The 26213-nt window shown below is 47.5% G+C and overlaps 1 protein-coding gene across 3 annotated transcripts in view; it reads right to left on the bottom strand.

The window, feature by feature from the left end:
- Positions 1 to 23087, bottom strand: part of GSDME (gasdermin E) — a 42642-nt gene extending 19555 nt beyond the window's left edge. For 2 of the 3 annotated variants that reach the window (XM_074986165.1, XM_074986167.1), the window contains exons 1-3: positions 22890 to 23087; positions 18512 to 18742; positions 16956 to 17148 (exon numbers count right to left, since the gene is read on the bottom strand). In XM_074986165.1, coding sequence (XP_074842266.1) covers positions 16956 to 17148; positions 18512 to 18722 — 404 coding nt within the window. In that variant the 5' untranslated portion in view covers positions 18723 to 18742; positions 22890 to 23087. Of the gene's footprint in view, positions 1 to 16955; positions 17149 to 18511; positions 18743 to 22307; positions 22633 to 22889 lie in introns of those variants that run through there. The other variant, XM_074986166.1, reaches the window with a different exon arrangement.
- Positions 23088 to 26213: the final 3126 nt, after the last annotated feature.

Genomic DNA, 26213 nt, shown 5'->3' with positions numbered 1-26213 from the left:
TTGTTGACAAAACTCAACAACTGCCGGCAGCGTTACACCTTTCCCCATTCAGGTATAACACCCCTCTCAACAATGTTCCATTGGCAAAACAGCCGTGTAGATGCTCTGGGGCCTTTTGTTGACAGACAGGGCTTTTGGTTTACCGGGCAGCCCTGTTTGCAGAGCTTCCAGTCTGCCATTCTGTCGAGAGAGGGCCAGGCAGTCTGGCTGCTCTCTGTTTATAGAGCAGATTGCCCTTTCCACCTGCTTTTATGTGCAGACACAATCTGTCAACAGAAGTTTTGCCGGGAAATCTCTTCTGACGACAGATGATTCTCGTGTAGACGTAGCCTAAAGATGTCCCTTCTGTCCTCGCTGACTTTAATGTGAACAGGACTGGGAGTGTGAAAACAACGTCAATGATTAATCTTGAAGTTTCTTGAGGACTACACAGTTAAATGATTTCCCACAGCGACATGTCACCAAGTTTATTTTCAAATGACTACAATATAAACATCTTAGTCTCAGTCCTGCATAGTGACCTGCGTGGGCAGATTGCTGAAATACCCAGGGTGCTGCCAACTGCTGACATGGATCACAATGCAGGACTGGAGCCCTTGAGAACACTGCTATTTTTGGATGAAAGAAACAGAATGCTAAGTCAAGCCTTTAGTAAAAGTCATCAGATGAAGTAAATGAATAGTCCCTTTATCTTAATTATCTTCTGAAACTATCTTCAAGTACACAACATAAGCAGGTCAAGGTTCAGCAATTAGAGCTGGTTTACAGCCACTGAAGCAATTACTCCAATACCCACACTAGCCTGCTTCCACTGGTGGTGTGCATCCTCACCGGGGCACTGCCATTCACTGGAAAGGGGCAATTGGGAAGGAAGGGAGGGGCTGAGATGGGGTCTCAGATCTGCACAGCTCCCACTGGTGAGGAGCTTCTTGCCTTCAGTCTGCATCTGGAGTTCCAGGGCCCTCATGGGGCAGCAGAGCTCCAGGGGGAAGCCTGAACAGCAGCCCAAACCAGAAGCTTGGGTGGGGCAGCCCATCTTAGGGTGGAGACCTGGCAGCAGTTTGCCAGGGGAGCCAGCTTTCTTGTCAATTTCATGGCTCCCTGGCCCTGAAATTGACAAGAGGGTCAATAGTTCATATAAGAAACCTAGTGACTACACAGCCTCACTTTTGCCACAAGGACATAAGCCCTGCACCTCTTGTGGAGGTGCAATTATTATGCTGGCGTAGTAGGGCACTTACATCAGTGGGAGCATGGCTGTAGTGTAGACACTGACATAGGCTGATACAAGGTGGCTATGTTGCCTGAACTCTGTAATGTAAACCAAACTGTAAGACACCTCATTCACTCAGCATAAGGCTAACGTATGTAACATATCACTCTTCTAATCTCTTTCCCATTCTGTGTTACATGTATTATCGCTGATTTGAATTAACTTCCTATCGCTCCACTGCATTCCTTTCAAACTCCCTAAAGGCGAGCTGAAAAGCTTTACAAAGAAAACATTATAAAACAGTTCTGAAACTCTGGGTACACTCAAATCACAGACACGATTTGAATCCAAACTGAATTTAAAAAGTAAATAGAAACTAAACGATGAAGAGAAAGTTTTTCTAACTCAGTGACGTTCTATGGCAACAAGTCCCAAGATTTAATTATGCATTATGTAATAAAAACTCTCTTTCATCTATTTCAAACTTCACGTGGTTTGATCTCTCCCCCCAGTAAAGTCAACAGCAAAGCTCCCATTGATTTACAACTGGAGTTGGATCATGCCCATTGTCTTTCATTTGTATTGGATGGTCTCCTCTTGTTGTATTAGAAGGAAGGGTAACTAGGAGCACTGGGCACTCTTACCCTCTCTCTGCTGCAGAACAGAGGCAGCAAAGAGGAAATTTTAAAAGAGAGAGAAAGAAAAGCCAGTAGAAGGAAGGAGCACAACAGGCAGATGCACCCTGCCCAGCATCTGGCATTACAAAACCCTCTAACAGTTAAAGGATCACAAACAGATACAAAAGTAACTCCAATTTCTTACAGGTACTGTCAATTCACAGCCCCTCAGGAGGGAAGGGGCAGGGTTAGAACAGGGAGTGGTGACACGACGATAGCTGTTAAGAAATGTAAGTAAGGGGTGGTGCGAGAGGGGCGAGGGGCAGAAGGTTGGGGTTTGGAGGTGCAGAAATCAGGGCTGGGGGTGTGAAGAAAGGCTCAGGACAGAGGGTTGGGGTATGTATGTGTAGGGGGGAGTGTGGGGGAACAAGGACGCTATTTAGGGAGGGCTGGAGGGGGTGAAGCCCCCTGAGATTTGTGCTGGGACGCTGCTTGCTGCTCCCCTCCCCCTCACGGTCAGGGCGTGAGAGGAAAGCAGGCAGAGCTGGTCACTCACTCCTCAGCCCCCTCCTCACCCCAGCCCGGCGGGAGAGGAATGCAGGCACAGTGTGTGCTGTCTGCTTGCTGCCAGAGGAAGGGGAAGAGCAAAGCAGTGTGCTGGTATGAACCTCTGGGGCAGAGGCTTCAGCTTCCCCTTCCCACATGGCATCCCAAGGAGGGGAGCGGGTGCTCCCAGCAAGCCCCTTTAACCTGCTTGGCTGCCTGTTGGTTAGCATGGCAGCCTGCAGCAGAGCCATGAGATCCCAGCTGGAAGTGTGTCATGCCTTCTCCTGAAGCCTATGCCCCAGTCAGTCAGCTCCTTCTTGCCAGAGCAGCGAACCACGGCCCACCAACTAAATTTCACATCTGATCACAGCTCTACATAGACAAACCTTGAGTCACCAGCTGAGTGGCCTCCCGAGACCAGTTCCTCCAGGAGAGCTAGGACCTCGCTTCCATCCAGCCCTGACCAGACTTGCCAGGGAACAGTATGAAATGCCCTATCCTGCAAATTCTTTACGCAAAGTACTCAACTCTTTGCTGAGTGTTCCAAACAGAGAAAGTTTGCAACACTGGGCCCATAGACATGCTTACTGAGGGGCAACTTCCTATCTTCCAGTACCAGTACCCAATATCCTATCTTCCAGTATTTACACTCATCTTTTTAAATCACCCATGTTGCTGAAGACCTGCTTCTATATGTGACCCGTTTCATGGCCATACCAATCTCAAATGAATGCTATCCCCGCCTTCAAAGAAACTGAATCTACTTAACTTCTCTCAGACCAACTCAACAGAAATCTGTGACTTGGTTCAATTGTTTCCATCTGACTTCTAAAACACAATAGCCTATTTCTTCCATCTAAATAGCACCTCCTATTTTACAACATCAAATCTTGCAAAACTATTCCTTCTCAGAACATAATTCTGTAACTTGGCCTCAGACAACAGAGAATACCAGTTCTATCTGTTGTCACCTTTCACCACATGATAGTTCCATATTATTTCCTTTACTGATCCATTAAAATATAAATTTTCTGACTGATTTTCTTACCATCACACCCAACAAAATACCTTCTATAATCCCTTTACATGCAGTGTGTCACAGCCCCCTACAAAGGCAGCAGGCAGTTACTCTCTGCCACATCTTCCCTGAGAGTACCAAAGACTTATGACTGAGTTCAAAAAGGACACACTGCTCCTGTGTTTTCTATATAAGTTCCAGTACTCTATCTTACCCTCTTGAAGTCTCCCTTTCCCTTCCTGATTTTATGTAATTCTGTCTGGCAACATTTTATGAGTTCAATTAAGCCACGTAATACTATTGACTGAAATGTACATTGAGCAGATAACTGACCTCAGTGTCTTTCCTCCCTCAACGTATTTTACAGTTCTCAAAAACATGTTAGGTGCTTTAAATAACAAATGCAACAGGACAGTCCCTGCCTTGGGGGGGACTAAAATTTAACTTTGTTCATTACTTGACAAGTGAGGGGAGCAAACAATGGGATGTGAGGCCAGGAAGGACAGGTTAAGAGTGACAGAACTCTCACTATTACTCTGTTTAAGCACATGCATATCTTCATGATTCGTTATATATTATCTGGCTGGCTAACTGACTGTGTAAGCAATACAGTGAATTTTAAGATGAACTATACCAGAGCACACATCAATTTCAGCCTAGAGGTGTTCCATAGCTTCATCAGTGATTTAGATAATGGCATAGAGAAAAGAGAAGCCAAACTGAGAGGGGTTGCAAGTGCTTGGAGAACAGGATTAAAATTCAAAATGATCTGGAGAAACGGTCTAAAGTGAATAAGATAAAATAAGAGCCATCAATTATTCACCCTTAATGTCATGTGGTGATGAAAATGAACATGTGCTGGTCTGCTCTGCTTTGGATTGTTATCAAGCAGAACCTGTCATCAGGATGGTTGCATGTTTTGTGGAATGGTGGTTAAAGCACAAAGGGACAGACGAATCTTTAGCACATCGGGCACATAAATGTGTTGTGAGTGCAGCTACAATAGTGCCATACAAATGCTTGTTCTCACTTTCAGGAGACATTGGCTACGTCTACACTAACCAAAAACTTTGAAATGGCCATGCAAATGGCCATTCTGAAGTTTACTAATGAAGCGCTGAAATACATATTCAGCACCTCATTAGCATGCAGATGGGAAGAAGGGGACTTCGAAGTAGGCAGGATCCTTTCGAAAAGGAGCCCCGTCTGGATGAGCCCCGCGGCGGTGAGCCACGTCAATTTCGAAGTTCCACGGCTGCCCGCATGCTAATGAGGCGCTGAATATGTATTTCAGCGCTTCATTAGTAAACTTTGAAATGGCCATTTGCATGGCCATTTTGAAGTTTTTGGCTAGTGTTGACAGGCCATTGTGAACAAGAAACAGGAGGCATTAACTTCTACAGGCTTGTCTGTCTGAGCGATTGGCTGAACAAGAAGTAGGACAGAGTGTTTTATTTTTGAATGAATTCTTTTGGTACGTAATTCTACATTTGAAAGTTCGACTTCCATGATAAGCAGATTGCACTACAATTGTATTAGGTGAACTGAAAGTTACTATTTCTTTGGTTATTTTGCAGGGCAAGTAAATGTACTAAGGGAATGTAATGTGAATGCTGTGCACTTTGCATTGTGTTGCAACTGAAATCAGTATATTTGAAAATGTAGAAAACTTCCAAAATATTAAAATAAATGGCACTCTATTGTTTAACAAAGGAATTAATTGGGCAATTAATCTCGACTTTTTTTTAAAAGTAGATTGACAGCCCTAGCTAAAGTGGAGTATTTTGCATTTATGAAGGAGCAATGTACTGCATGTATGCAAAATGGGAAATGATTGCATATGAAAGTACTACAGCAAGGGATCTGAGGATTATAGTGAGTCACAAGCTAAATGAGTCAATGTAACACTGGTACAAAAAAAAAGCATCACTCATCATTCCAGGATGTATTAGCAAGAATGCTGCAATCAAGTAATTCTTCTGCTTTTTCTCTACACAGGCCTCAGCTGGAATAGTGTGTCCATTTCTGGGCACCACATTTCAGGAAAGATGTGGAGAAAATTCAGAGGACAGCAACAAAAATAATAAAGGGTCTAGAAAACATGACAAGGCAAAGGAAAGAATTGAAGAAATTGGTTTGTTTAGTCTGCAGAAGAGAAAGCATGAGAACCATTTTCGAGTACATACAAGTTTGTATATACAAGGCAGAGGGTGAAAAATTATTCTTGTTAACCTCCGAGGCTAAGACAAGAAGAAACTGGCTTGAATTGCAACAAGGGAAATTTAGATTGGACATGAAGAAAAACTTCCTAACTGTCAGGGTGATTAATCAGCAGAACAGACTGCAGTGAGGCACTGGTATCTCCCTCATTGTCTAACCTGTTTTTAAAACCTCATTTGTCAGGGATGGGCTAGCATTATTATTTATTTGTGCACTGAGTGCAAGGGATTGGCCTGGGTGACCTACTGAGGTCCCTTCTGGTCCTCCACTTCTATGATAGTATAAAACAAAAAACAATTATGCCGAGCTTATTTTCTAACAACCAGATTATTATGAGAGCCTTATTTATTCATTCTGAGCAGCAACAAGACAATGATTTACTGCATTTTGCATGTTAGCACTTAATTTAGCAAGCATAGCCAAAAAGAGCAAGGATAATATAAGAACAAAGCATGTTTTCCGATAAAATTGACAAGAGTGTTTTAATTTTAATTATTTTTGTAACTCGTATTACGCTAACAGATGTTCTGTGGCATATTTTCTAAAAACAATCAAATTTTAGTTATGTGGGACAAAGAAAACTATGCAATTATTAAATCTTTGCTGAAGAGGGGACATACCATAAGTTTTTCTAATTTAATTGTGAGCTTGACTATCGTTCTCCTTTAAAAGGTACATATAAAATGGAGGGAGACTGATTTTACACCATACACACCACAGTATATCACATTTGTACATTGAGGACAAAACACTTTTAGAAATATCTTACTCACTTTTGATTTATTTAAACTGTGGAATTATATCACAATTCAAATATGCAAAACAAGCAATGCATTTATGCAAGGAAACATAATTAGGATATATATTAGAGTGAACAAAATTACTGATTCAACAAACATGGATGACAGTCATTTTGTTAGGTAAAAATCAAGTTAACATCACCTTGTTAACATGCGGCTTAAAATGAAACCCTCCATCTTAAGGCCACCAGTGCTTCTTAATGTTATCTCATCATGTTCTATGAGCAAGAGAATAGGCAGATGGGGAAAATGTCACACATCAGCCACGTCTACACGTGCCAGCTACTTCGAAGTAGTCGCGCCAATTCTGAAATAGCGCCCGCCATGTCTACATGTGGCGAGCACTATTTCGAAATTCAAATCGACGTAAGGCGGCAAGACGTCAAAGTCGCTATCCACATCAGGAGATGGGAATAGCGCCCTACTTCGACGCTGAACGTCGAAGTAGGGCACATGTAGATGATCCACGTCGCGTAACATCGAAAGAGCAGGGTCCGCCATGGCGGCCATCAACTGAGGGATTGAGAGACGCTCTCTCCAGCCCCTGAGCTCTATCGTCGCCACGTGCAGCGGCCCCTTAAAGCTCCCCGCCCCCTGCGCTCCTGTGCGGGAAGCTGAGAGCGCGTGCAGGCGGCAGCACTGCCACGCGGCCAGCCTCCACGCCTGCAGCAGCCCCAATCCACCACCCTGCACTGATGGCCGCTCGCCAGCCCCCCCAAGCGCCCCCAGGGCACCCCTCCCAAGGGGAGCCAGGGCTCCCAGCCAGCCAGCCAGCCACCCAGGGAAGAGGCAGCGGGGCCCCTCCTGGACGGAGGCCAAGATCCGGGACCTGCTGGGGCTCTGGGGCAAGGAGGAGGTGCTCCAGGTAATGGGGAGCAAGAGGCGGAACATGGATGCGTTCACTCGGCTGGCCAAGGGCCTGGCTGCCCGGGGTCACCCCGCCCGCACTCCTGACCACATCAGGAATAAGGTTAAGGAGCTGCGGCAGGGTTATGCCCGGGGCCGGGATGAGGCCAGCCGATCTGGGGCCACCCCCGCCACCTGCCCCTTTTACAGGGAGCTCAGGTCCATCCTGGGCCCCCAGTATACCTCCTCCCCCGCCGGCCACTCTAGACACCTCAGCCAACGAGCCCCAGCAGGCCCCGGAGATGGAGTCCGCCCTGGAGGCAAGCCCTGCACCCCAGGGGCCCACCACCCCCGGGATGCTGGAGGAGGAGGAGGAGGAGGAGGAGAAAGAGGGGGACTCCTCCAGTGACGGGGGGCTCCGGATCACCATCCCATCCCGGAGCTCCAGCAGGGTGTCTGCCCAGAGGGTGTCCCCCGACCGTGGGAGCGGACCGTCAGGTATGTACCGCCCCCCCCGGTGCACACCCCCGGGGGTTAAGGGGTGGGGACAACAGACATGACCAGGGCCCTCCACATGCCCAGATGACCATGGCCCCAAGGACAGCAGTGGCATGTCCCTCAGAAGAGTGCATCAGCCCCTGCCCCCCAGCAGGACAGCGCCATGCCCCATCCCTGGGGATGGGGGGTGCGGAACCTAGGGTCCCCCGGGGGGGCGGGGGGTGAGACACCCATCTGCAGCAGCAACAGCATCTCCCGGGGACGGGGAACCAGCAGCAGGGGGTGGGGGGACAAGGGCCATGGGTCGGGGCCCACACTAACAGCTGTCTCCAGTCTTCTTCCCCCGTGTTCCGCAGCTGTACCATCGGAGGGCTCGGAGAGCGCCGGCGAGGTGTCCGTGGTCCTGGAGAGCCCACAGGGGCCATCCCAGCAGGCCAGCCCCTCGGCGGAGCACCGACCAGCCCCAGGACAGGCCAATGGAGGAGCCACCAGAGGACGGCCACGGACCCCCAGCTGCTTGCGACCCTCCGGCATCAGCTGGAGGAGTCGGAGTGGCGCCCGTGGGTGGAGGAGCGGCAGCTGGAGCTCCAAGAGCGAGCGCTGGCCTGGCACCAGGAGGCTTGGGGGGCCTTCATGCGCACATTCGAGCGCATAGCAGAACACCTAGCCCCCCATGCTGCGCCGCCCGCCGCTCCACCCGCCATCTGCCACCCTGGGGCCTGCCGCCAAGGGGGGCCTGGGGCCTGCGGACACCCACCGGCCGTATCTGCTGGTTCGCCTGGCCCCCACCCAGCCTCGGCCAGGGCTCCAGCCGAGGTGAGGGTCGCACCCTCCAACCCCAGCCACCGGACAGTAGGGGTGCGGGGCCGAGGACGTGGCCACCCCTCCCTCTTTGTACATATCCCCCATTATTTGTATATAGTTTGTGTTGGACCCCTGTTCTGTTATGGTACCTGCCCCCCCATGTAAATAGTTCCCCCCTTTTTTTCTATACATATATTGTACTAATAAGACATTTCACTGTTTGTTTCAAAAAACAGGTCCATTTATTTGCAAGAAAAGTGTGGGGGGGGGTGCTCTTGGGTGGTCTATGGTGTGGGCGTGGGGGGGTGCAGTGGGTGTCCTGCCAGAGTTCTCCCCGCAGCCTCATCAAAATGGGCCCCCAGGGCCTCCCGGACCCGGATACCCTCGGGGTCGACCTGGCAACTGGGGGCAGCGGGTGGCTGCACATCGGCCCTGCCAGCCTCCACAGCCCAGCCCTGGAAGAAGGCCTCTCCCTTACTCTCCACCAGGTTGTGGAGTGCGCTGCACGTGCCCACAACCTGGGGGATGTTGGGGAGGCCTGCATCCAGGCAGGTGAGGAGACACCTCCAGCGCCCTTTAAGGTGACCGAAAATGCGCTCGACCACCTGGCGCGCATGGTTCAAGCGCGTGTTGAACCGCTCCTGGCTGGCTGTGAGATGGCCCGCGTAAGGGTGCATGAGCCAGGGCCGGAGGGGGTACGCCGCGTCTGCGATGACGCAGAGGGGCATGGTGGTGTCCCCCCAGGGATCTCCTGCTGGCCTCCAGCCAATGGCACAGGCCCGAATTTCTGAATATCCGGGCGTCGTGGGTGCTGCCAAGCCAGCCAACATAAATGTCCAGAAAGGGCCCCGGCTGTCCACCAAGGCCTGGAGGACCACGGAATGGTATCCCTTCCTATTAAGGAAGCGTCCTCCGCTGTGCTCCGGAGCACGGATGGGGATATGGGTCCCATCCAGAGCCCCAAAGCAATTTGGGAAGGCCAGGCTGGCAAACCCCGCGATGGCGGCATCCGGGTCCCCAAGCCTCACGAGCCTGTGGAGGAGCAGGGTGTTGATTGCGCGGATGACCTGCAGGGGAAGGACATGAGAGAGCACCAGTGAGGGATGTGCAGGGTGTGTCTGGCCCTCCACCCCAGGGCTCCCCGCTCCTCCCTGGGTCCTCTTACCTCCATGAGGACAGCCCCGACGGTGGCCTTGCCCACGCCAAACTGCTGCCCTACGGATCGGTAGCAGTCTGGAGTGGCCAGCTTCCAGACAGTGATGCCGATCCATTTCTCGACCGTGAGGGCACATCGCATGGAGGTGTCCTGTTGCCTTAAGGCAGGGGTGAGCCACTGGCAGAGCTCCAGGAATGTCTAACGGCTCATGCGGAAGTTCTGGAGCCAGAGCTCGTTGTCCCACTCACCAAGCACCAGCCGCTCCCACCAGTCGGTGCTTGTGGGGTAGCTCCACAGCCGGCGGCTTGTACGGCAGGTTGGGGGGTCGGGGTCGGAGGGCAGCAAGGTCTGGGGCTGCTTTCTCATCCCCTGGGGGCAGCTCTTCTTCCGCGAATAAAAGGTGGTCAGCTGCTCCTGCATAGCATTGAGCAGGGCAAGCACTGCTCCTGCAGGGGCGGGTGTGTGGACCTCTGGCTGCTGCTGCTGCTGGGGGTCCATACTGCTTCGACAAGGTGCGCATGCCTGTGGCTCTGCAGACCGCGTGCTGTGCAGGCTGAGTGTGTCTGGGAGGGGCCCTTTAAGGGAGCAGCTTGCTGTTGCCCCGGAAGTGCTAGTCCGCCCTGTGACCCTGTCTGCAGCTGTTCCTGGCACCCTTATTTTGATGTGGGCCGCTTTGGCGTGTAGACACTCCCCTGCAGTGCCTACTTCGATGTAGTGCTGCCCAACGTCGATGGCACCAGCCCTGGAGAACGTATAGACGCTATTCATCGAAATAGCTTATTTCGATTTCGCTACACTAAGCTATTTCGATGTAGCGTCCCCGTGTAGACGTAGCTATCATGAGATAACCATTGCTGCGGCTACACTACAAGATAATTTGAATATAAGGCAGTTAGCTCAACATTACCACGACTGTCTTTACTGTAAATACCACTAGCTTGATTTAGGGAGCACTAATATCGAGATTACTATTCCCCTCAGGTAATGGCAATATTGTATCAAGCTCAAATTCAAAAGTTTGATTAAGGCCAGCATGGAAGCACCACATCTTAAAATCGAATTTATTAGCCTTCAGAGGTGTCCTGTATGTAACCCATAATGCCCCTCAGTGCTCTGCTCTGGCTGCTGCTCCCCAGATGTGTAAAAATTAGGTCACAAGGGCTACGTCTACACGTGAAGCCTACATCGAAGTAGCTTATTTCGATGTAGCAACATCAAAATAGGCTATTTCGATGAATAACGTCTACACGTCCTCCAGGGCTGGCAACGTCGATGTTCAACTTCGACGTTGCGCAGCACCACATCGAAATAGGCGCTGCAAGGGAACGTCTACATGCCAAAGTAGCACACATCGAAATAAGGGTGCCAGGCACGGCTGCAGATAGGGTCACAGGGCGGACTCAACAGCAAGCCGCTCCCTTAAAGGGCCCCTCCCAGACACAGTTGCACTAAACAACACAAGAGCCACAGAGCCGACAACTGGTTGCAGACCCTGTGCATGCAGCATGGATCCCCAGCTGCAGCAGCAGCAGCCAGAAGCCCTGGGCTAAGGGCTGCTGCACATGGTGACCATAGAGCCCCGCAGGGGCTGGAGAGAGAGCGTCTCTCAACCCCTCAGCTGATGGCCGCCATGGTGGACCCCACTATTTCGAAGTTGCGGGACGCGCAATGACTACACGGTCCCTACTTCGACGTTGAACGTTGGACGTTGAACGTCCCCATCTCCTGATGAGGATAGCGACTTCGACGTCTCGGCGCCTAACGTCGAAGTTAACTTCAAAATAGCGCCCGATGCGTGTAGCCGTGACGGGCGCTATTTCGAAGTTAGTGCCACTACTTCGAAGTAGCGTGCACGTGTAGACACGGCTAGGAAGACCATGAATTTCAAATCGGGACCAGGAAGCCTGTGGGCTCATGTCTGTATGAAAGCCTGAGAAATGCCCTTTTTTCTTTGCTATTAGCGCTGTGAGCGCATCTACCCAGTACAAATTGGTTCTGTCTATTTTTTTCTGTGCTGACTGGCACCAGCTGCTGCCTCGCCGCACCATGTCGCAACTAGGCTGTTGTGGGGGTTGTGGTTGCTTAGGAGGCCGAGAAACTTCCTCTCAGTTGTTTACATTTGTGTGCGAACCTCCTCTGTCGCCCACAGGTGTCACACAGTCAGGGCCTTTCCCGCACTCAGCCACATCACATGGGTAGTCCCGACCCAATAAAAGGATGTGCCGGCCATTCGGTGCTGACCATGCTGCCTGGCAGCACCATGTCCTAGCCTGCATGCAGTTAGGGCTCCAAGGCTGGGAAAGAATTTTGGGGGATTGCAGCCACCAGGGGGAAGTATCACCCTCCAGCTAAGATATCTGGGGGGCCTCCTTCAACTGACCCCCACTGAACCTCCCCCATGCCCCTAGCAACTGCCCCCCCACCCAAAATATATTCAGGCGCTTGATGGCACTTGGGGAAGTCTCCCCCAGCAGGAAGAATTTTGGGGGCTTGCAAGTGCCAGGGGGAGGGAGTCCCCCACCCCCGGTGACTGCGATATCTGGGGAACTGCTGCCACTGGGGGGATGTCTCCCTCCGCACCTAAGTTAGTTGGGGGTCTACTTCAACTGCCCCCCCCACTGAACCCCCCACACCTCTAGCAAGGGACCAGTGGGGCTTGCAGCCACCAGGGGCAAGTCTCCCCCCAGCAGCTAAAATATTTGGGGGCTTGCTGCCACCGGGGGGAAGTGTCCCCCCCCAGTGACTAAGACATGCGGTACCCTGCTGCTGCTGGAGGGAAGTCTCCCCCAATGGCTAAAACAGTCGGGGGGACTACTCGGGGTTTCTCTGCTGCTGGAGGGAAGTCTCCCCCAATGGCTAAGACAGTCGCAGGGGGGTTACTACTTCAACTAATAGAATCACAGAACAATAGAGCAGGAAGAAACCCAAAAAAGCCATTGAGTCCAGCCCCCTGCTCTAAGCAGGACCAAACCCATCAGATCAGCCCCACCAGGGCTTTATCGAGGCAAGACAAACACCTCCAGGGATGGAGACTCCACTACTTCCCTGGGAAGACCATTCCAATGCTTCACCACCCTCCTAGTGAAAAAGTTTTTCCTAATGTTCAACCTGGACCTTTCCAACCGCAACTTGAGACCATTGTTCCGTGTTCTGCCATCCGTGACCACCGAACAGCCTCTCTGCAGCCTCCCTTCACTAAGTTGAAGGCTGTTATCAAGTCCCCCCTCAGTCTTCTCTTCTGCAGACTAAACAGACCCAATTCCCTCAACCTTTCTTCATTAAGTCATATGCTCCAGCCACCTAATTATTTTGGTTGCCCTCCACTGGATCCTCTCAAGTGTATCCACATCCTTCCTATAATTGGGGGCCCAGAACTGGACACAGTACTCCAGGTGCGGCCTCATCAAAGCTGTATAAAGAGGAATAATCACTTCTCTGGATCCACTGGCAAGGCTCGTCTTGATGCAACCTAATATGCCATTAGCTTTCTTGGCTACAGCGGCACACTGTTAACTCATGTCCAGCTTCTCGTCCACTACATCTCCCAGGTCCTTTTCTTCAGTACTACTACCGAGCCAGTCGGACCCCAGCCTGTAACAATGCTTGGGATTCTTCTGGCCCAAGTGCAGGACTCTGCACTTGCCCTTATTGAACCTCATCAGATTTCTTGCAGCCCAGTCTTCCAATTTGTCTAAATCATTCTGGACCCTGTCCCTACCCTCCAGCATATCTACCCCTCCCCCTAGCTTAGTGTCAGCTGCAACTATTTCAACATTTCAACCGGCTCTGCAGCTGCAGACCACAGCCCCTCTCCGCCCCACCACAAATATTTCCGGGGGCTTGCTGTCCATTGCAGACACCCACTGGTCTGATATTTCTGTTATAGAATCTTTTTCCTAACATTTCCTGTCTTCATGCTTTGATCACCCAAAAACACAGCGGGGAGGGCCAGTTGAGATTCCTCTTTCAGTTATAAGTTCAGTGTATGAGATTTCACTGCCATCCCCCATGTTGGCAATATCTGTGTGGTTAAGAGGGAAGACAAAGATCTTTTTTCCTAGACTTTTCTATCCTCTTTCTTCTAACTTTGAGAACACAGTCTCGTCCTGTGTTATTTTCAGGGATTGGATGCAATCATGGGAGGAGGGACACTCATTGGATGGCCAGTTGAGAATTCAGTTATGGAAAACAGACATTTCTGTAAACTTTTTTTGCCTTCTCTGTGGACACCCTACTTTTCCTTCCTTCCAACAGGAAAAATGGATGTTTGCTTACCACAGGAGGGGAATGAGGAAATGCAATGTGGGAAGATGACATCAAAGACCAGCGAGCTTACCCAGAATGCCACAGAGATGAGGAAACTGTGGGATAGGTTCCCACAATGCACTGCTGTAAAAGTCGATGTTTGCCAGTTGAGTGTGGTAGCAATAAGTCGACTTTTTGAGGCACACATGGTGAGGTGAGGAGAGTCAAAATCATATCTATAAATGCCAGAATTACAAAACTGATATTAAAAAATTCAAAATTTATCTTGTAGTGTAGACACAGCCTGTTATAAATACAGGACCAATGTTCCCTGTAAGATGAACACTTGGGCAGCTGTCCAGAAAAGATTTAGCTGCTGCCCAGCCGATCAGCAGAGCACCCACAGCCACCAGCATGCGTTTTCATTGGTGGCGCATATATGCACATAACAAGGGAACACTCTACAGGACATTTCAAATGTAAAGAACTGCAACAATCTCAGTGTGGTAAATTTTATGGGCCACACTCTGCTAATGACTGGAGAGACAGAAAAACTGCAAATTTACCTTGTTCTGTAAGCGTCCAACTACTCGTGCACCTACGACTGGTTGGAATATCAGCAACATATTTTGCATCATAAACGTTCATAAGTTATGAAGCGTCAATTCTACAGAAAAATGAGCCAGATGCTTGGGTGCAATGCAGGCATACTGCACTGGCATTGTTGCAGTGCAAAATCTGCATAAACAATCAGAATCCAGGGTGGCTCCTATACAGACCCTATTACCCGCAGAAAATTAAAGGTCTCAATAGCTGGTTTCTGAATCTAACAAAACAAGGATTCTGCAGTCTCATGTCTCTTCCCACACTTCAGAAGCCAAGCCCATATTTTTATGAGATTAGGTTTTATACTAATTTACCAATCTGCATTTACAAACGTGTCTCACTGTGATCTTAATTTTCATTTTAGATAGCCCGAGATTGGTGTAATAGTTTATGACCATCCCAAGTGGAATACAGATAATGCTTGTAAATGTGGTTTAATTACTGAGAAGAATGTGAGTCCACAGATATTGGATTAATTTCAGTACATTTCCATTTGCTATAGGATAGATGCCTGTTCCAATGGAGCAGTTAACTAGCTTTTTCAAAACTTATCTATTTCAGGGTGTCCTTCAGTGTGGGGAGTGTCATGATAACTACTCTAAACCTTGATCAACCTTAATTTTTCTTTATACTACATATAAATTCATTTTGAATCATAACTCACATTTGCCATATTTATGTTTTTTAATCAGGAAATTTACTGAGAAAGTAACTAAGTGCCTTTCAACAGAGCAAGTTTGATGGCCATTTGTAAAAGCTTGTGACAAGTAGAACAGCAGGCAATTGTTACTGTGAGAAATTGATTACTCTTAAAGCATCTGTTGAAAGAAATTTACACTGCTTCAAACACCTATCATGCAGCTCGGCAAAAAAACTAATTCTTCCATTTCATTTCTACACCTGACACCCCACATCATCATCATCATCATCTGAGCATTAACAAAGGTTAAGTATGTTGCACTGAATCCAACAGATTAAGGGCTTACTCCTATCACATGCTGAGTGATACGATTCATGCCCCAATCCCACAAGGCAAAGTGCAGAAGATCCCTACTAAAGTCAGCTGGGTTCCATGAACAACTCACTGTAGGGTTAGGCCTTTATATGGGATTTTGGAGCATGCAGAGATTGGCAGGAGGTGCTCCGTACCTCACAGAACTGCTGTAAAATGTTTTATCTGATTATTCCTTCAAATATTAACATTAATTTTGCTTAACATATTTGCTCCCCTTTTATATTTTGCACCTGCTAAATTTGTTCAATCAAGTTTTATTAGCTTGAACGCTCAGAGAACATCCTATAAAGCGTGCTTCCTAGAATACTACCTATTTAAAGTTTTGCACTAGACATGATGGCCATGCCTACACAGCTCTTCCCTTCCAGAAGGAGAATGCAAATGAAGGAGACTAAAAATGCAAATGAAGCGCAGGGTTACTTATCTCATGCCTCATTTGCATATTCTTGCCCAATCGTGCTTCCAGAAGAGACTTTTCTGGAAGCAAAATCAGCCGTGTAGATGGGATTCCTTCAGGAAAAAACCCATCTACACACAGCTGTTTTTGCTTCTGGAATAGTCTCTTCTGGAAGCACAACTGGGCGAGAATATGCAAATGAAGCATGAGCTATGTAAATCCATGCTTCATTTGCATTTTCAATCTTGCTCATTTGCATTCCCCTTCCAAAAGGGGAGTGCTGTATAGACAGAGCTGTTGTGAAAAAAATGTTTTAACTTTATAAACAGTCTATATACATTAAAAGTAATGTACTGTTACTGGACCCATCAAGACTTGCATGTAACAAATCCAAGAAAATGTCAGATTTTATTCTTATCTTTGGTGTTCCCTTTTTCTCCCCCATTGTTTGCTACTCACACTGGTTACAACCTATGTAAACTCAGGGATTGTCTCCATTTACTGGGAGAGCTACACCGTGGAGATCAATCCCCCGGGGTCCATTTACTAGGCATAGTAAAGACCCACTAAATTGACCACTGATCGCCCCCTCATCAACTACAGTACTCCAGCAGAGTGGGAAAAGTACGGACAGTTGACTGGAAACTCTCTCTTGTACTCTCCACTCCCACCCCTTTCCCCCACAGTGGGGGTGCTGAAGGAATTCAAACCAAGGTACATCAATTCCAGCGAAGCTATTCATGTAGCTGGAGTTGCATATCTTAGTTCAATTTTGTCCCTTAGTGTAAAGCCAGCCTCAGGCTCCAATCTTGCAGCCACCACCAAACAAGCAGATCCCTGAGCCCACACAGAAGATTTGGTCTCAAATTCAACATGTAAATTGGATGTAAAAATAAGTCATTTGTAGGCATTTTTAAAATGTTCATTATTACACTTTAAACTTAACATGGATGGAATAATTAAAAGACTGGTACCTCCCCCTGATGTCTTTCATAAGCTGCTGCAGATCAGCCTCCTGCTTTCTTAGGTTTCCAAATGATGATTGACTTTCTATGAAGCCTTTTCCTCCAGCGCCCAGGCTGATCTTTCCAAATGAAGTTTCAATACTTCCTCTGACAAAGTCTTCAAACTTCCCCTCATATTTCACAAAGTCAGACTCAACAATCACTTGAAAAACAAAGAATAAAAAATAACCAATGGAGACTTGAAAAAAAATAGATCCTCAAACATGCAAGGCATAAACCGATCACTCCCCATCACTTGTTTACACTGAACAGTCAGATCTGCTGAGAGATACTGACCTTGCCCATGCTATTATCCTTTCCAATGTTGGTCTAACATCAGTGCAACTCAGGGCCTGTCTACACTACCAGGGAGATTGAGCTAAGATCTGCAATTTCAGCTATGTGATTAGTGTAGCTGAAATCAACACAGTCAGATCTGCTTACTACAGTCTCTTTGCAGTGGAGTCGACAGGAGAGCAATCGATGATCAATTTATGGCATCTATCTGAGACACAACAGACAGCTCCATCCCTGCCCCACTGAATCAATCACTGCCTCATCGGTCCAGCCCCTAATGTACACCAGCCCTCAATGGAGGGAACAACTATGGGAACCAAGTAGAGACACTCCATGCAAGAGAAGATGACACGGGGATAAAAAGGCATGAGCTCTACAAAAGCACTTTCACCATGAGCTACCACCAGCAGATTTTCACTGGTGCACTTGAGCATAAACCATTGTAAACCAAGGTCAGAATCAGGTCCAGACTGCTTCGCTTGCTGGTCGCATTCAAATGTAGGCTTACCCACCTGTGCAAAAGTGTCTTCAGCTTTGGCAGAGGTGCCAACATATAACCAAACAGGAAGAGTGAGCACTCCCTGCACTCAACTGGTGCTGGACTTTGCAAATCAAGATTTAAAAATACTGGTGAGGACCTGTGGGAAAGCTTGCGTTCTCACTACCTTCACTGTTGCTGTTTTGGGGAATCAACATAAAATCTTGTTCTCCATGGTAGCTAATTAAGCACCGGAAACTAATATTACAAAAAATATATTCTAAAAGCTCAGATAGGCCTCAAGACTGATTTGCCCCAGGGCTTGGGAATTGTGAGATTCATCTCACCTCAGCCCAGTGGAGGGGCAAGGGGCTGTGCATATCCCAGTGCAGGCCCACTAGGGCTGCATAGTATTACCACACATTGGAGCCTGACAGCGAACCTGAAAGAGCTTTTCAGAATGACAAGCCATCAAATGATATCATTATATAATACTGTCTTTTGGAGTCCCCAGCTTCAATCACACTACTCCCATTGGACAAGAGATTTCACTTTTTAGCTAACATTTATTAGTCTTATTACTAGCTGAATGACAATTCAAGTTCAGAAAAACTCAAACCATCTCATATAAAAACACTGAATATTTCAGAGCCAAAAGAAACCCTGCAGTAACATGCTGTAATAATAGTTAGGACAGATTGTACTTTGCATTCTTTTTATCTACTGTAATGTCATATAAGTACAGTTTTACCTGGTTTTATAGGTCTGTCTTCAGTAAGCACATCATTCAGCGTGACTGTCAAGAAATGGTACTTTGGTTTCTGCCAGCACCAGAGTTTCTTCTTCTTTGTTACTAAGTTCAGAAGCCGTAATTTATCCGAGTCGTTCAAGCGGGACACAGGGATCAAATCACCCCCCGAGTCAGTCTCTCTCACAAAATTTTTTGTTGCTTTTGCAAACATCTTGTGGAATCGTTTAATATCTGAAAGAGCAAATCTCCTTTAAAAATATGACTGGAAAGTACCAGTGCTTAGCTGTCCCCTTTAAAGGAAGGGCCGAGTTTTAGAGTGTTAACATAAGAATTTCTGTGTTAGTATCTCTACGGGCTATTCTCAAACCAAATTAGCATACTTCACTAAGGTTTTTCTAAAAGGGAAACTAACTAACTGTACCAGAGAAAAACAGGGAAAATGACTAGAGTCAAACACACAAAAGTTAATAAAGAGAGGAAAACATTTTCTCCCATGGCTGTTTTTACTCCAGTGTGCTACTTGTATCAACAATTGAGTAAAATATTTTCAGAATAAAATATTTTTAACTTCACAGTATTCTTTTGCTAATGCTAATGCTGAAGAACTCAAGCTGAAAACGCAAAATGTCTTATCAGTTCATTTCTTTCAAGCTGTATATTCACATATTCTTCATTAAATTTTCTGGTTTTTTCCATACAGATATTAGATTTCTCAATTAGAGATACAGATCAGACTGGGGAAGACAGACTTCAAAGCAAGGAAAGAGTGAGTATTGGTGAATATTGACAGAAGAGAGGATTTGGGCACAGAGCTCATGTTTCATTATTAACAGAGGAAAAGAAGAAAATCTCATTTACAAACAGAAACTCACTTTCCTGCTAACTCTCCCAAAACTCCGTATTTCAGAGAATACTGCACGCAGCTTTAACTATCTGAGGTTCAGATATCTCCTCATGAGATCTGTTACCCATTCTATTTTTAAACCAGGTTAATAAAAGATGTTTCCTAACTACACAAAAAAAAAAAATGGAACGAATTTTAATATTTTAAAGTCAAACAACATTTTGCCTAAAGGTCTCTTGCCACTGCCATTACAAACAGCTATTGCAATGTACTGCACTTGTGACACAGTCCAGTATCTAATGGGAATTCCTCCACTCATTTCAGTGGCTAGTGGATCAGTTCCTTGGCAAAAATCTGAACGAATTTGGAGCTTTCTGAAACTTCCCCTCACATCCCCAGTTTTAGGCACAATGATATTGTAAGAATGCCATGCATATGTGCAGGTATGGGATGCATTTTCAGAACATTTTAACAGACAATCGTTCAGCTCTATTTCTATTTGGATGGAAAAGCCTCAACAACAAAAGGATGTGTTGCTCCCATCCACCCACTCCAGATTTCTACTATGATCAAGCTGGTTTCTGAAACTAACCTGACAAATTGTTTGTAGTGGCAGAGGACTGTCAGAGAAATTCTCATTCCCTGATAGAATATATTACCTATTCCTAAATATTCAGTTACTTCTTATCCCCAAGAAACTTCTCCTCTCTCAAAAAAGCAGTCCTGGAGCACCATAAAGACTAACCATATAATTTATTAGGTGATCAGATCTGAAGAAGTGGGTATGTTCCATGAAAGCTCATCACCTAATAACTTATATGGTTAGTCTGTAAGGTGCTACAGGACTGCTTTTTTCTTTTATGAAGATACAGACTAACACAGGTACCTCTCTGAGACATACTCCTCTGGTTTGCAAATTTTTTTTTTGCTCATTATGCTGAAAATCAGGTCGGCATGGGCAAACCCTTCTACGTATGAAGAAGGCAACTACTGATTTCAAAGAAATTAACGTAGAAAGTAGGTCCACTACCCACACAGATACAATTGCAGAAGCAGATCCTAAAAATGGCATAATAGACCTTGGTCTACACACTAGCAGTCTCATCTTCTAGGAATTTCAGAAATCTCTAGCTTAATCCAAATCTCAATGAAAGAGCCTAGAGCAGTTTCTGCTGCCTGAAGGTCTTGGCTTGTTGTTTCAGGTCAAATTTGAAACCTCTTTCTCCTAGAAATGTCACTGTCTCCTTTAACTTGACACCAACTGATCCTACATACCCTTTTCCCACACGTCCATTCAGACAGAATTGTTTCAGAGAGACATTTCCAGTCCCGATGCTAAAACAACATTCTACCTGGATTTCCTAAAACCTGAGTGTGCACTGGGATGAGGAGACCATCAGTGGAGAGAATCTTCTTGCTTTGAAGGTTCATGTTAAAACAGGGTTCCAAATGACAGAAGAGGGACAGCTATCTTCCATATTTACATTAAATACATTGTTATACAACAATGAGAAAATTAGCACAGAAGAGGGGTGTTTTGCTTACTTCACGGGAAACTTAAGCTAGGCCTTTAAAATGAGTTTGCATGTGGATAGGATAGCACTTAATAAGAACATTACTAGAAGATGCAGAGGAAAGCACGTCAGATAAACTCAGTTTTTTCCTCATGCTGCAGAACTCATTGTTCTTTGGATTGTCTTGTTCTTCTGTATTTGTGCAGTTTCAAACACAATGAAGTTCTCGTCCTTGACTGGGGCTTGTTGGTACTACAAATAAATAAAACTATCTAGTTAAACACATCTCTAGACCCCCTGTGCACATACAAAATCAATATTTGCAGCTGCAGAAATAAGCCATGGAGAGCTGCATGCACAGATGCGGATGCCCATGGATATAAAGCAGATATCCACAAATTTGCAGGGCCTTATATAAAAAATTTGGATCTGCACTCGCATCTATAACCGCAAAAATGAGCTGCACCCATCCACAGATTTGCAGGGTTCTAACCACTTCTGTGTGATTGATAATGTTTGTATAAATTTACTGCAACTCCATAGCTATATATTTAGGAACATTATACAGTAATCTGAATTTATACATATCAGTTCTACAGGAACTTTTTATAAAGAGGATTATGAAAAGTGAATATATTTTATTCTGGGGAAGCAAAACAGGAAGTTTCACACAAGGACCCAGTATTTCCTATTTTTCAGTGTATATCATTTTTTATACATATATATAAAAATCAGTTTTTACTAAAGATAAAATTACCCAAACCTTAGGCAGTGCAAGAAGGAAGGCTGATGTAGTGGATGAGAGCAATACTACAGAACACTGATTACAAATGCACTTTATAAGTACATACTTTAAAGGAGGATCTTTGTGTACCAAACACGTTTGAACAGTAGCCTGACAATCCAAAAAGCTGTTAGACTTTATATTTAGTTAGGAACTGCAGCAGAGGAATCTTTGAACTCTAATGGGGCCTGGGTCTACACTGAGACACAAGAAAAGAAGGTAGCAACAAGTACCACGTACATTTTATTACCCTTTTATAACAAGCTCTGGACCTTATCTTCATTACCTTATTTTTCTAGATAACAAGTTTTAAAAAACCATACAAGCAAATGCCCAAAGGTTAGTGGGGGAATTATTCTGGTGACACGCTATAGCCTGTTTCACATCAGCCTGGGTCATCACAATAGTCCCTTCCAGCCTTGGAAGAAGCTTATGCACTTGAATTCAGTCCTCAAAGGAGTTAATTTCAGGCCTGGTTCCCCTGCTATCCCTGGAAACACACGCATTTTATTTAGCACTGAAAAGCTAATTGTTTCCAATCCCTCTATGGGCTTGGTCTCTGAAATTGTACAGCCTCCTCTACAGCAGCATATTCAAAGCAGCAAAGAACTCTAGTATGACCACAGTTACTAGATTACACTGCTTACTGCTTACCTTACAGTGGTGTAAGGTATCACTGCAACCATTTCAGTTGCAGAAAAAGCCCCACTCTAAGCCAACGTTGCTTGTAAGCTGTGCCCTTGTGCAGCCACTAGGGAGGCAGCTGCTGCCCAGCTGATTAGCAGAGGCCCGCAGCTAGGCTTTTGTTTCTACTGGTGGTGCACGTCCAGCCATGCCACGGTGCACATGAAAAAATTAATTCCATATACGGATGGGAAGAAGGGCACGCGGGGATGGAAAAGATTAGCCAAAGGTGGCGCTAAGCTCCAGCCACACTTACGCCTCCAGGTGCGTTTAGACTGCAGCCTGCAGCGCTGTAAGCCTGGCGGGGGATAACCACTGGTGTGGGGGGTGTAACTGACTTGAGCCAGCCCGAGGCAAACCCGCCTGAACCCAACCCCAGCCGGGGGACCGGCCGCCCTCGCCTCGGGAGCGCTGCAGAACAAAGAAGGAGGAAAGTCGGCTGGGTGGAGCCTCTGCGGCGCCGGCGGGAAAACGCGCGGCGGCGGCTCCCCGCGTCCCTAACCCCGGTGCGCCGCCGCCGCAGCCGCAGCCGCACGCCCGGCTCTTACTCACCCCCCGGCGCGTGATTCGCCCCGCCGCAGGCTGCCCTGAAGGAAGCCGACCACCCCCCGCGCTCTGCAGCCCATTGGCTGGAGCCGGCCGCGGCGCGCCGCCCAGCAGGGCCTCACTCGTGAGCTGAGTGCGTCGGGCCTCGGCGGCGGGGCGCGGTAGCAGCTACCGCACGCGCCGCGGGGAAGCGCCCTGCCGCCGGCGCCGGGGAGCCACGCGCAAGCTCGTTCCGTGGAAGGGCGAGGGCGGGGGAGCCGCTCGCCTGGGTGTGGCAAAGCGGTGGGCTGAAAGCGGAGGGGAGCCGCCTGCTGTCCATCGGCCCATGCGGCTGGGTGACAGCCTGCAGCGGAGCGAAGTCAATACCCTGCTCATATGGAGAGCGGCGGGAGGACTTAGTTTGTGTATGAAGTACATAGATCCTGTGCACACGCCTTCACCATGCGGAGGGTTTCTTTGTTATGGACGCGGCTGCACTGTGTCTGTCCTAGCCGGTGTGGGTCGCATGCAGCTCTTTCCATTGCTCCCCATTGCCCGTTAAAGCCCAGTGTGAAGTTTCGAAGCTGCCGCGTGGCTTGGAAGTGTTGTATCTGAGGGCAAGGTTGGCAGTGGTCCTCTGACAGTCATTCAGCAATTAAAATGGGAAGCCACATGCCCACCAGGCCCTCAGGTTTGCAAAGCCATTTTCACAAACCTCTGCTTTTCTTTGCAGGCCAGTCTGCAGCATCCGCCCCCGCCCTGTTACATAAAACAGATGAAGGCAATTCTTCAGAATCACAATCTACGCCATCCTCAGTGTCACTCTCTATGGAGCCAAGGGAGCAGTGCCACCAGATCAATAAGGCCCCAGTCCTGCAAATGTACTCACATGAAACTTTATGACTGGACTAATCTCTGGAGCAGGGGGTCACCTTTCTGAGGTGGAGGGTGGAAATTTGACATTTAGGTACAGGCTGAGTGCCGGTGCTAGTTGTAAAGTCACCCATAGTCCTACTTACAACAAGTAAGTGGGGGAGGGGTAGCTCAGTGGTTTGTGCATTGGCCTGCTAAAGCCAGGGCTGTGAGCTCAGTCCCTGAGGGGGCTGTTTAGGGATCCAGGACAAACAGATTTTGGGGGGTGGAAATCTGTTAGGGATGGTGAGAGGTCCTTCTGTGACTGCAAGGGACTGGACTCAATGAGCTCCAAAGATCCCTTCCAGTTCTATGAGCTAGACATATATCTCTAAATAAATTAAGATGCAGAGTTTACCTGTTTAGGTGCTGGTTGGTAGTGGCCTTTTGTTAATCCACAGGCAGGATGCCTTTGAGCAAGCTCCCAGCTGCATGGGGAAGGAAGGGCAGGGCTTAGCCTCTGCCTCTCATGCCAATGAAAATTAGCGTGTGTGCCACTCTTTGCATCAGTGCTGGGGATTGCTGACCCTTGCCCTAGAGTTAATCACACAAGGAAGTGTTTGCAGGATCAGGCCTGGTCTAAAAGTTACATCAGCCTGCCTACAACTCACAGGCTGCCAAAGTTTCACACGCTGTGTCATCCAGTTAGGTTGACCTGGCCACTACTGCAGATGCAGCTAGGTCAACCAATAGCAAGCAGTCCCCTTGCACCTTAAAGACTAATAAAAATTCTTTCCTTGACTTAGCTACTGCCTCTTAGAGAAGTGAATGAGCTACCTCTACGGAAAACCTGTTGATGTAGCATCCACTCTGCAGAGCTACAGGGGCACAGCAGTAGCTGGGCTGCTGTAGCATAGACATGGCCATTTACACAACTAAGAACAGGTAGATATAACTGATACATCCGTGGTTCCCAACCTTTTCCAGACAGGGACCCATTTTGACAATTTAGGAAGCCTCGGTGACCCAAGGTAATTCAAAAATGGGGGGCAGAGGGAGGGAAGCAGTGACATAACTAGCCATTTTTTCACCTGAGGCAAGAATATAAAATTGCACTCCCTTGTGTTTATATCTTCATATCAGTTATTTCATGGAAAAAGGGAAAATACATTAATAATAAAATAATAATACTACATTTATTACAGTTAATTATTATTCTATTATTATAGTTGATCTGAGTTGCAGGGGGAAGACCCTCATTCCCAAACTGCTGTCTCCCGCTCTCCCAGCTTAAACCCCACACTCAGAGGCTGGAGTGGAGTCACACTCAGGGGCTATGGGGAGATAGAAACAAAAAAAAAAAAAGGAAAACTGACAGATCAGTTACATAGAACAGAAGTGGGGGCAAAAGTGGAGAAGGGAGGAGTGGGGGCGAAGATTAGTTACTGCAAGAGTCTGTTAAGTTGCTTGCCTGGGATGGCTGCAAATATCAAAGGTGGAGAAGCTCTCTTTGTAATGTGTAATTGCTTCTCTATTGCTAGAGATAGCTGCTGGAGAGGCAGTGCATAGTAGTAGGCATCCTTCAGTCTGCATAGACTATGGATCATGCCCTTTATAGTTTCAATTGAGGACTTCATTTACAGCGTCTACTGTGACTATGAAGACCCACACGAGAGTGACAGTCCTTGCTGCATCTCTTGCAGATGTGGTGGGTGTCTGGCAAGTCCTTAGTGCGCTTTCTGTGCGCTCGCTTCTCCTCTGCTAGCTGTCTGATCCTCATCTCGCCCTTCTGAAGGCCCTTGTGTAACTCCTGCCTCCATCTGCTGCCGTCGTCTGCTAGTTCTTCCCGGTTGTCCAGCTCGATGTCTACCTCTCTGAGGTCTCTCTTGCAGACATCTTTGTAGCGCAGCTGGGGGTGTCCGGGAGGTCTTTTGCCAGAGGCTAGCTCACCATACAGGATGCCTTTTGGAATCCTTCCATCATTCATCCTGTGGACGTGGCTGAGCCAGTGGAGCCGACGCTGCCTGAGGAGGGTGTGCATGGTTGGGATTCCAGCTTGCTCGAGAATGGCAGTGTTGGTCGCTCTGTCCTTCCATGATATTCCAAGGATGCGCCTGAGGCAGCGCAAGTGGAAGACATTCAGCCTCTTTTTCTGGCGGGCATACAGGGTCCAAGTCTCGCTGCCGTAAAGGAGGGTGCTGAGGATGTAGGCTCTGTAGACTTGCATTTTGGTGTGAGTGTACAGCTTGTTATTATTCCACACTCTCTTGATGAGTCTGGACAGAGTTGTGGCCGCTTTTCCGATCCTCTTGTTTAGCTCAGTGTCCAACGACAGGGTGTCAGTGATGGTGGACCCGAGGTACACGAACTCGTGGACGACCTCTAACTTATAGTTGTCAATGCTGATTGATGGGGATTCAGCAACATCCTCACCGAGTACGTTTGTCTTCTTTAGGCTGATGGTAAGCCCAAAGTCCTTGCACGCTGTGGAGAACTGAT

The sequence above is a fragment of the Carettochelys insculpta genome, chromosome 2 (genome assembly GCF_033958435.1).
Source record: "Carettochelys insculpta isolate YL-2023 chromosome 2, ASM3395843v1, whole genome shotgun sequence".
In the NCBI taxonomy this organism is placed as follows: Eukaryota; Metazoa; Chordata; order Testudines; family Carettochelyidae; genus Carettochelys; species Carettochelys insculpta.
This window is presented reverse-complemented; position numbering and strand designations above follow the sequence as displayed.